Source organism: Phragmites australis, chromosome 2 (genome assembly GCF_958298935.1).
Source record: "Phragmites australis chromosome 2, lpPhrAust1.1, whole genome shotgun sequence".
Lineage (NCBI taxonomy): Eukaryota > Viridiplantae > Streptophyta > Magnoliopsida > Poales > Poaceae > Phragmites > Phragmites australis.
Window position 1 is genome coordinate 47,926,144 of NC_084922.1, and position 9,937 is coordinate 47,936,080.

Genomic DNA, 9,937 nt, shown 5'->3' on the forward strand with positions numbered 1-9,937 from the left:
TTTTTTATTGTACAAGTTATTATTTATTTAGAGATAGATTATAGAATCCTCTATAACATACTTTTTAGAATTTTTAATGATAATTTTGATATTTTTTTGAATTTTGAAGCAATGGAATATAGTTTTTTTTTTTTAAAGGTGTCGCTGGTTGAATAGACGATACTATTATTTTTTTAAAATTGTCACTTGTTGATGGAAGATATCTTGAATGACGGTAGATTAGATGTATGATATTTTAAAATGATCGTATATTTTTACAAATATTAGAATATAAAAATAAAGAAAAATCGTTGACCAAATCTAGTGAGGCCCAGGCCCAAAGTGAAGGTCCCCTTCCTCTCCGCCTATCTTTCCCTTTTTCAAATTTACCCTTTCACTCTTCTTTTTTCGAGGAAAGCCATTTTCCCTCTTCAAAAGTGGCAAAACCGCAAATAGATATGAACAACCCACCCCCAAACGAACGGCCAGATCTTCTGAAATTGATCGGACGGTCGATACAAGTCAGCCTCCCTTTAAAGATGACCCCGAGGGCACCCCGCTTCCCCCAATTCGCCTCCGCCGCTAAACCCTAAACCCCGCCTCGGCGCCTCCTCCTCTGCTTCCTCGACCCAGCGCGATGGAGTTTTGGGGTAATCCCTCTCTCTCCTCTCTTCCCCGCTTGATGCGATTCGCGCTTCGGTTCGTTCTCGGATGATTTGGTTTGGGGATTAGTGTTAGGATCGGAGGATATGCCGTTCGTTTAGGCAGGTGGTATGTATTTCTAGATAGTTTCACTGCACGGTGCTCCGTGATCCCGTTTAAGCTCCATTTGATTCGGTACTGCGGTAAGGCGTCTTCATCTGGTTTGTGTTGTGGTTGCATACACTGCTTTGTTAGTTTGTTGGCTATGTTACCTTTATGAACACAGTTTTCCTTTTCATCAATCCACTGAATTGCAAGTGATTGCTGCCGAAGCTTAGCTTCCTGGTTTCGGAGGGTTTAGGGTGGTTCCCCCAGGCTTAGGTTGATCCTTATGGATACAGTTTTTTTGTGTTCTTATTTTTAGATAGTTTACATTGTGATAGTGTGTATCATGTAAGATGTAGCCTATTGAAACGCATCTGATGTTTCACGCAGTTCTTTGATAGCCTCCACTGATGCTACAGGGATTGAACCATGGACGGATACTGTTCATGGGGTACCTTTATCCATAATAGTTATAATATGCATTTCTGTTTTGCCATTTGAGAAAGAGCGACCGGCTTTCTTTGGTCATCAACAATTATGCTGCTGTGAGATTTGCATCGTAGCTATGTAATTTGTTTTATTCTCTGTTGTCTGTGTGCTATTAGTTAAAACATTAGTCCATTATATTTGATGACAGCAAATTATTTTTCTTTTCACATGGCATCTGATGGACATTTGTTACCGAGTAATTCATTTATTTAGAAGTGCTTGGTTTTTGCTATCTTTGTTTCTTTTGGTAAAGTGTGCGATATATCATTGCTTTGCAGTCTGTTCTCAATTCCTCACTTGCAGTTTTGAATTTGAGTATTGGATTCTGTGCAAAGTGGTGTTTGACTAATCAACCTGAATCATATAGGTGAAGAAGTGAAGCCAGGAATGACTATTTCTTGTAAAGCTGGTGATGGTTATGTTATCCACCTGTCACAGGTTACCCATTTCCCTCCTTATCAGTTTTGTCCTTATTTGTGAATGTATAATTCTTATGAGATTTATCTGAGGTCCATTCTAAGCTGTTTTGGTTGTGTTTTCGTTCTGTTTGCAGGCTGCACTGGGGGAATCAAAGAAAGGGAGTGAGAATGTAGTTGTATCTGTCAAAGTTGATGATAAAAAGTTGGTCATTGGTACTCTGTCCGCTGAGAAGCACCCTCAGATTATGTGTGATTTGATCTTCGACACAGCTTTTGAGCTATCACACAGTTCAAAGACTACTAGTGTCTTCTTAACCGGTTACAAGTCTGTGGTGCCTGATATGTTTGAATATCCTTTGGATATGTTTAGTCTATTGTATTATATTTATTCAATTTTCTTTCAAGTCTACCTGCAATTTATGATTTGGTACCCTTATTTTCCTTAACCGACATCGTGCTTTATTCACGTCTGATTCTGGTGAAGATGAAGGTAAAGTCCTGATTAGATATTGTTGCTGCATCTATATCGTTCAACAATGACAGAACCAAACTAATATTTCAACATTTCAGATGAAGAGCTGGAAACCAACAAAATTCCAATGAAGAATAATGTAACTGGTATGCGATTTTCTTTTATTACTGCACCATGAACTTCATTGTGCATTACCTCGATGCTGTGTGCACAAAAGTTATTTCATTGCACGAGTGTCACTTAATTTTGTTTTCTAGAAAAAACTGCTGCAAAGGTTCCTGTGAAGGATGGTAATAATGGCAAGCTAGATGATGATGATGAAACATCCAGTGGTGATGACGATTTCAGTGATGATTCGGACGATGATAGTGAAATGTCTGAAGATGAGTCCAGTGGTGAAGATGAATATTCCAGTGATGCTTTAGAAGGTGAAAGTGATGATTCCGTAGATGATGATACTCCTAAGAAGGTATGTACCAGATAGTTGCCCTTGTTTCCACATGCTTCTACAGTCATACCTGACCCTTATTTGTTCTGTATTGTAGCCAGAAGTTGGCAAGAAAAGAGCAGCTCGAACTGCCTTGAAGACACCTGCTTCTGATAAGAAGGCAAAGATTGCAGCAGCATCTGACCAGAAAACTGGTGCGCTGCGCTCTTTTTAGATTCTTGTTAAAGCTTACTGATGAAGGTTGCCACAGGAATTCTTTAGCTAAATTTTCATTTATCTCAGGTGATAAGGGTGTTAATGTGGCGACTCCTCATCCGCCAAAGCAGGCCAGCAAGACTCCTGCAGACAAATCCACCAGCAAGACTGCTGCAGACAAATCCGCCAGCAAGACTCCTGCAGGTGACAAGAAGTCAAAGGAGAAGTCCCCCAAATCCGGGAGCCATGCCTGCAAGTCATGCAGCAAGTACGTTACACAGCTTGACAATTCCATATACATTTTTGAAATAGAACGTTGCTAATCTTCGTTCCTCTTTATTCAGGACTTTCGCCAGTGAGGTAGGACTGAAGTCTCACCAGAAGGATAAGAAGCATGAAGCTTAGAGAATTGGTCGTTTTCTGGATGATGTGGGTTGCTGCTGATGTGCCTCCCGACATTAGTTAATCCCCTAATCAGCAGGAGAAATAGTATTATTTTTGGGCCTTCTATCATGAGAGTTAGCTGTTAGTTGGAACCTGCCCAATTTTGGTCCGTGAATGATGTTGGTTGGTGATCTGTTACTGACAATTGTAGTTCTACGATTTTGGGACTACGGTGCTACTGTGCCCTTCCTCGGAGGAACCGTTCTGGTTTATGTTCTGGATTTCTGTTAATTTCTCGTTTGTTTCCTGCGTGCACCCGTTGTGGTGCTGCTCACGTCTTTCTTTACGGTGTAGCTGTTAGACATGAGGTCAACTATCGATCAGCAGTTGGTCACAACTGGAGCAGCACAGAAATTTGCAAGTTTTGCCAGCACTGCAGCACCTCGTGGGGGGGGGGGGGGGGCGGTGTGGTTCAGAAGTCACAACACATGTGAAAACCCGGATAGAGAAGTCACTTATCAGAGAGACAGAGACCATGGCCGACCAACGCCTTCAACCGTGAGCAAATTGACTCTGCCATCGACAAACGATTCGATTCAACGTATTGGTATTGGTTTCACGTGTGTCCTTCTTTCCAGCACTTAACGTGCTGCGTATGGTAGAGTATGAATTAGAGTGTGTGACCGTGTTTAGGTTTTTATTATTAGATATCCTCTTTTCTCTAAAAAAATAGTTTGATTAGGTTAGAAAATTGTTGAATCAAGTCACGTGGTATGGTTATACATGTGCTCATGCCGCTTCCCTGGTTGCATATCTGATGTGTACTTATGCAGTCATACACGGTGCGTATAAAAGTCTACCTCAAAACCTGCTACAAGTTACCACTCACAGGCACCGAAGGAATAATTAGGCCGCCGCATCACAGTACACCCGTGCATCATCATTCATGAAGGAAATCTTTCATACGCTAACCAGCATAATGACTATGGATTTCAGAGTCTTGGCAGATAGAACAGCATCGTAGCATTGCCCTAACGATGTTCCAGAAGACCAATAGGGAGCAGACATGCTCATGCTGCCTTCGCAGTCAATGCAAGAAACGTAACTTTTTAGGCCAGCTCCAGCAGACTCTTCAAATCACTGTGCCGCCATGTTTTTGCTAGTTTTGCCGATCATGGCAACCATCATCGTAGTCCAACGGATGCCACATAGGCGCCTATATTACTGTTCACAGAAGATGATTGTGGATCTGAGAATTGATTGAAAATAATAGACGGTAAAAAATAAGATAGCTACTGAAAATAAAAAAATAAAAAATATTATAATAATATTAAAAGGATACTGTAATAGTACTATAGGAGACGAATTTTTAAAGCATCTGTTAAAGACGGTCTTACAATGCAATCTAGTCCCACATTTCAGTTACTTAACACCCAACGCCTAGCAGAGTAGCTAACAGTCCACGAAATACTTTGGCTCACTTGTGAGTACTATGCTTCACCATGCAATGAGTTTCCAGACCGACGGAGGAGTGGAAAGTCCTGTATATGAGGAAAAGTCCACGTGAGAATACATGACATCATTTAGATGGAAGAAGGTTCAGATACAAGGGCCCAGAAATTACTTGCTGCACGACTTGCAGGCATAGCCAGTGGATTGCTTAGAGGTGTCATTGATTGAAGGTGTCTTCTTCACCTTCTTCGATGATGGATAAAGGGTCGCAACATGGACATGGCCACCTCTCTTACCAATGCCACTGCCTGCATGGAAGTTCATCAAGCAGTGAAGTTTCGGTGGAATGGAAAACTGCAAGCTAAACAAGTTTCTGATTAAAAGTAACACTTATTACCAGTTTTGTTGCCCATAGATGGTGTTGCTATCTTTGCCTTCTTCTCTGGAGGTGTCATCAAGGGTGTTTCTGCTGGCCTATTCTTGCCCGTAGCGTTCTGCACAGACAACCGGTTTTGGGATATCATACAAAATGAGGAGCAATGTCAAAATAATAGGTCAGCTTGAACAATCTCACACCTTTGGGGAGTCTTCATCATCATCTTCATCTGAACTCTCACTGTCATCCTCATCACTAGAATCCTGAGCATCAATCATGTCACGCCAAAGAATAATATGGTCAGAATACAAGTGCTGTCCAGTATTGGGGGAAAAATGCATGACATGCCACCAGAACAACTGCAAATTCATAGATCACTCGTAGTTGAACCTTCAGACAGACCCAAAAATAGTAGTTTAATAAATACAAGAAAAACATATAATCAGATGCATAGGAAATTCAGACCGAAATACATATATTTCAACTACAACAAAGTGATTTAAGCTTGGCTGTTCACTGATTTCGTTTGGCGATATCGCAATAGATAATCTAGAAGAACGAGAGCAAAAACTAAAACATCGACGACATAATAGTTGCATCGAGGTTCATCACTTATACAAACCTCATCATCACCAGATTCAGCCTCTTCGGTTTCATCACTGTCATCATCGTCAGTGCCACCAACATCAGCTTTCAGTTTCCCTTTCCCAGGATCCTTCGTTTCCTCCAAGGTAACCTTTGGTTTAGAGGACCGAGTAGCAGCAGGCCCTGGTGCAGCAAGCTTCTCTGCACCACTTTTAGCTTCTTTGCCTTTATCATCTGAAAGTAAATAATGTTAAGCAAGTGGGTACTTCGAGGATCCACATGGCAGCTCAAATTAGTTAATTTAGCAGTTTCTGGCACAACGATAACGAAGATAAATGGCATCATAAACTAAACATGTATATGTGTGCCTTATGAAAGTTGAATCAGCCCAATATACGCAAAAGAAGCAAAGAGGTATTAACTTTTGAACAAAAAATATTTTGTACAACAAAAGATATACCATCTACATTGAAGTATAGTGGAATAGCCAATGGAACCTCCTCATCAGATTCATCATCTGAAACATCAATCGCTATGCAACTTATGCCAAGTGAGCAGGAAAAAACATCAGAGATGTCCAATACTAAAAAAACAAGAGCATTTACCATCATCGGTAGAAGTGTCGGATGTGGATAAAGGCAGAGCAAGCAGTTAAGGAACAAAAATTCTTACTCTTGGCAAACATTGAAGAAAGTAAAATGAAAGGATATTTTATCTCACGCTTGCTGCATTTGTAGCCAATAGCAGAGATGTTGTAGGTTTTCGAGGTGTGCAGTAACTCAAACTCCTTCTCAAATACCAAATCAGTTACATATTGAGGGTATTTGTCAACTGAAAGTGTGCCAATCAGAATTTCTTTGCCATCAATTTTCACATAAACTCTCACATCCTCATTCTCCTTGCCATCATGTAGTGCTATCTGTTGTATACGAAAAAGCCAACAGCTGAACAGTAAACAAACGTGATCCAACCCCAAATAAGCTAAAAAGAAGGGCAATCATTACTATATCTTGTAAAAACGGACCTGTGACATATGACAATAGAACTTTCCTGGGTCACACTTCACTGTCTCTCCAGGTCTGACTACAACTCCTGGAAATATTAATATAACTTTTAGTCGCCATTTGTAAGGGGAAAATATTGGGACCATAAATTACAGGAAACTTGCTACTCCCTCTGATTGCAAATGTAGGTCGTTTTAGCCTCCTCAACTATTCTCTAAATATAAATTATTCTCAAACTTCTATGCACTTTTTTCTCTTTTGTTCCCTTCTTACCCTTGTTTAATAAATACTACCACTCTTACAAATGAATGAGTTATCTTTTCTAATACAGAATAAATAAAGGGCAACAAGGTCATTTGATGTACTTTCTTAATTGTTGTGCATAAGTCTAAAACGACCTACATTTGCAATCGGAGAGAGTACAAGCTAAACTTGTCTCCCTCAAACATGCCAGTCACCGAGCACTTGGGATTCCCACCCAACCTTGAAAGTATGGCTCAATCACACCAAGCCCACGATCTTTACTGAAGGAATACATTTTCCAAAGCCACTGCCTACTAATTGCATAGTGGTTGTAGTCTAAACTGAACCAGACTATAGGAACTTAGCATAGCTTAGTTGACTGAGGGAATGGATATACGCCTAGACCACACAGGTTCGAATTTGGTGCCTAATTCTTCTTATTTATGATGTCACCTAGTCTTTTTATTTATAATGCCACCTAATTACTCCTAGGTTGGTAGAGTTTTTTTTTTAAAAAAAAAACCTGAACCAGACTCACCACGAGATAACCAAAATAGTTTTGGAAGTTTACCCTTCCCCAATCACCAATCAATGCAGACAAAGCAAACAGAAATTCGCACAAATGTCATCAAAGAATCCTACTTCCTACATCAAGAACCCTAAGGGGGCTGGACTGGTTGATTAAATCGCTCAATGTTTCTACATTGCATATTTGCATCCAACATCTCCTATTACAAGCACCAACTAGCAAACAACGAGATACTAGTACAGGGCGATGCACCCTAATATCAACTCAACCAGGCACGATCGCAAGCATCCATACAAAAACCGGAGCAAAAGAACAAAATAAAAAAAGGAGAAGAAACAGGATACGGTACACACCCCAGTGCTGCATTTTTCCAAAATCCATGGTTCGCCGAGGAGGAAACCCACGCTAATGAATCCCCGGCCGCTTCTCTCCGCAGCGCTGCTTCTTGAGGGGGTTTTGGGAGCGGCGCCGGCAGCGAGGGGCCTGAGACGAGTGAGTAGGGGTAGGAGTGTACTAAAAAAAAAGGGGGAGACGAGTGAGACGGAGCGCGAACGATGGGCCGTGGGCTGGGTTGGAGAGGACGAAAGAGACTTCTAGCCCAGTGGGCTCTCATCGCCATGGCCTTGCTACGGGACACTTTGCGGCCCATACATCAATGATATGAACCAAGAAGCTACGGATGGGCGTGGAACCAAGAAACTACCGAATCCCCGTGCGGCACGAATAATCTAGTACAACTAAATTAATTAATTAATTAGTTATTTTGATATTAATTAGATTAAAATAACTAGTTAGTTAATTAAATTGTATCAGCTTGAATCTACGGATCGCTTCACATCCAATTCTATAAAAGCTCTGCTGATTGCTAAAGCCCTTTACAATTGAAGAAATTAAACTGGAAACACGAGGTATGCAGGAATTTACTCCCTTCGGTCATAAATATTTGATGTTTTGGATAGTATGTGATCAAAATTTTAAAACTCTAAATATCAATAATTTTTTAAAAATATTTTGAAAATATTAAAATCATATGTATAGATTTATTTTTAGAAAAACCTTTATAATCTTATAAATTTATTAGATTTTAAATATATTTTAGTATACGATAGCGATCAAAATTACACATTAAAGACAATGTTATATTTAAAACGTTAAATATTTTTGACTTCCTGTTGGTTGGTGCGAGTTTAGTATCGTTTGAGACCCTGGTTTGTATTGGGAGGAGGCTGCAGAAAGACTTGGCTTGATTGCGGCGATTTGGCTGGTATACCAATTCAATGGGAGCTTCAGTTCCAACTAAAAACATTATTAGTAAGCAAAAATATGCATCAATGTGGAAGAGTTCGAGATGGCATCACAGCACACCCACGGACCCAATCAAACGAATCAACCATGCATCATTCATGGGAAAAAGAGAACCATACGCAAATCGGCATAATAACGGCGATGACTCTTGAAAGCTGAAAGAGAGAACAGCAGTAGCATATCGTCATCAATACTCCTAAAGTAAATTTGAAAATCTATAACTATTTTAACATATGTTATATAAAACTATAGCTTTTGATGTTCATTTAAAAAATTATAATTATTTTGATATATATTGTAAAAAATACAACTTTCTCATTGTAGAACCACCTGGTATCCTCCCTAGCATATAATAGAAAGATTAACCATAGACATACCTGTTGCAAGAGGATGATAGGTGGACCAACGGTGAGAAAGATGTAATTTTTTACAACATATGACAAAATAGTCGTAGTTTTTTAAATAAATATTAGAAGTTATAGTTTTTACAACATATATCAAAATGATTATATGTTTTAAATTCACTCATATTCCTAAGTACCAAAGCAAAGCAAGGAAGGGGTGGGGTTTATTGGGGAACAAGGTGAACAATATCCTCTCTGCAATCTTCTATAAGCTTGACCTCCCTTTTAATCTTCTTCTTTAGTTTGGCCTCTTTGCAATTTTCTTCCAGCTCCACCACTAACTGGACAACTTGATTAAGTCACTTTTTGAGTCTGCATTGCATCCGCCATCGCCTAAAAAAAAAACACAAACTAACAACGGCTAAGGCGATGCACCCTAACAACCAAGCACGATCGCAAGCATCTGTCGGTGACACAGGAACCAGGGGTCTCCGAGTCTCGAGACCAGATCAGCAGTTTGCCACGTGGCGTCCTCCCGCGGGGATCATCTCCGCGAGGTACGAGAAGACTAAGTCTCGGGAGAGGGTGCTCGAGGCCATGAACAGTAGTCCCCGAGTTCCCGAGTTCCCCGATGATCCGAGAAGACCAAGTGCCGAGAAAAGAGTGCTCGGGGCCGTGAACAGTGGCCCCCGAGCACTCGGTTCCCCAAGGACCAAAGAAAGGGCATATCCGGGAGAGAATGCTCGGGGCTGTGAACAGTGACCCCCGAGCACTCGGTTCCCCAAGGACCAAGAAAGGGTATATCCGGGAAAGAGTGCTCGGGGTTGTGAATAGTGACCCCCGAGCACTCGGTTTCCCAAGGACCAAGAAAAGGCATATCCAGGAGAGAGTGCTCAGGACTGTCAACCAGTGAAAGGCCCGATGCCGCATTTAAAAGGGCGCGTGACCTGTCACTTCCAACTGCTC

General features: G+C 40.7%; 2 protein-coding genes across 2 annotated transcripts; one reads left to right on the plus strand and one right to left on the minus strand.

The window, feature by feature from the left end:
• The first annotated feature begins 498 nt into the window (after positions 1-498).
• LOC133909400 (histone deacetylase HDT3-like) lies at positions 499-3,424 on the plus strand. The gene is made up of 9 exons (XM_062351820.1): positions 499-629; positions 1,583-1,653; positions 1,769-1,984; positions 2,103-2,124; positions 2,205-2,252; positions 2,364-2,575; positions 2,652-2,748; positions 2,837-3,017; positions 3,094-3,424. The coding sequence occupies exons 1-9, from the start codon at positions 617-619 to the stop codon at positions 3,152-3,154; spliced, it is 921 nt and encodes a 306-aa protein (XP_062207804.1). The 5' UTR covers positions 499-616; the 3' UTR covers positions 3,155-3,424.
• Positions 3,425-4,543: 1,119 nt separating this feature from the next.
• LOC133910200 (histone deacetylase HDT2-like) lies at positions 4,544-7,820 on the minus strand. Its single transcript, XM_062352711.1, has 10 exons — positions 7,676-7,820; positions 6,571-6,638; positions 6,255-6,465; positions 6,152-6,172; positions 6,007-6,063; positions 5,584-5,780; positions 5,162-5,224; positions 4,983-5,079; positions 4,758-4,893; positions 4,544-4,674 (listed from the first exon to the last, which is right to left on the minus strand). The coding sequence occupies exons 1-10, from the start codon at positions 7,701-7,703 to the stop codon at positions 4,611-4,613; spliced, it is 942 nt and encodes a 313-aa protein (XP_062208695.1). The 5' UTR covers positions 7,704-7,820; the 3' UTR covers positions 4,544-4,610.
• Between the last annotated feature and the right edge of the window lie 2,117 nt (positions 7,821-9,937).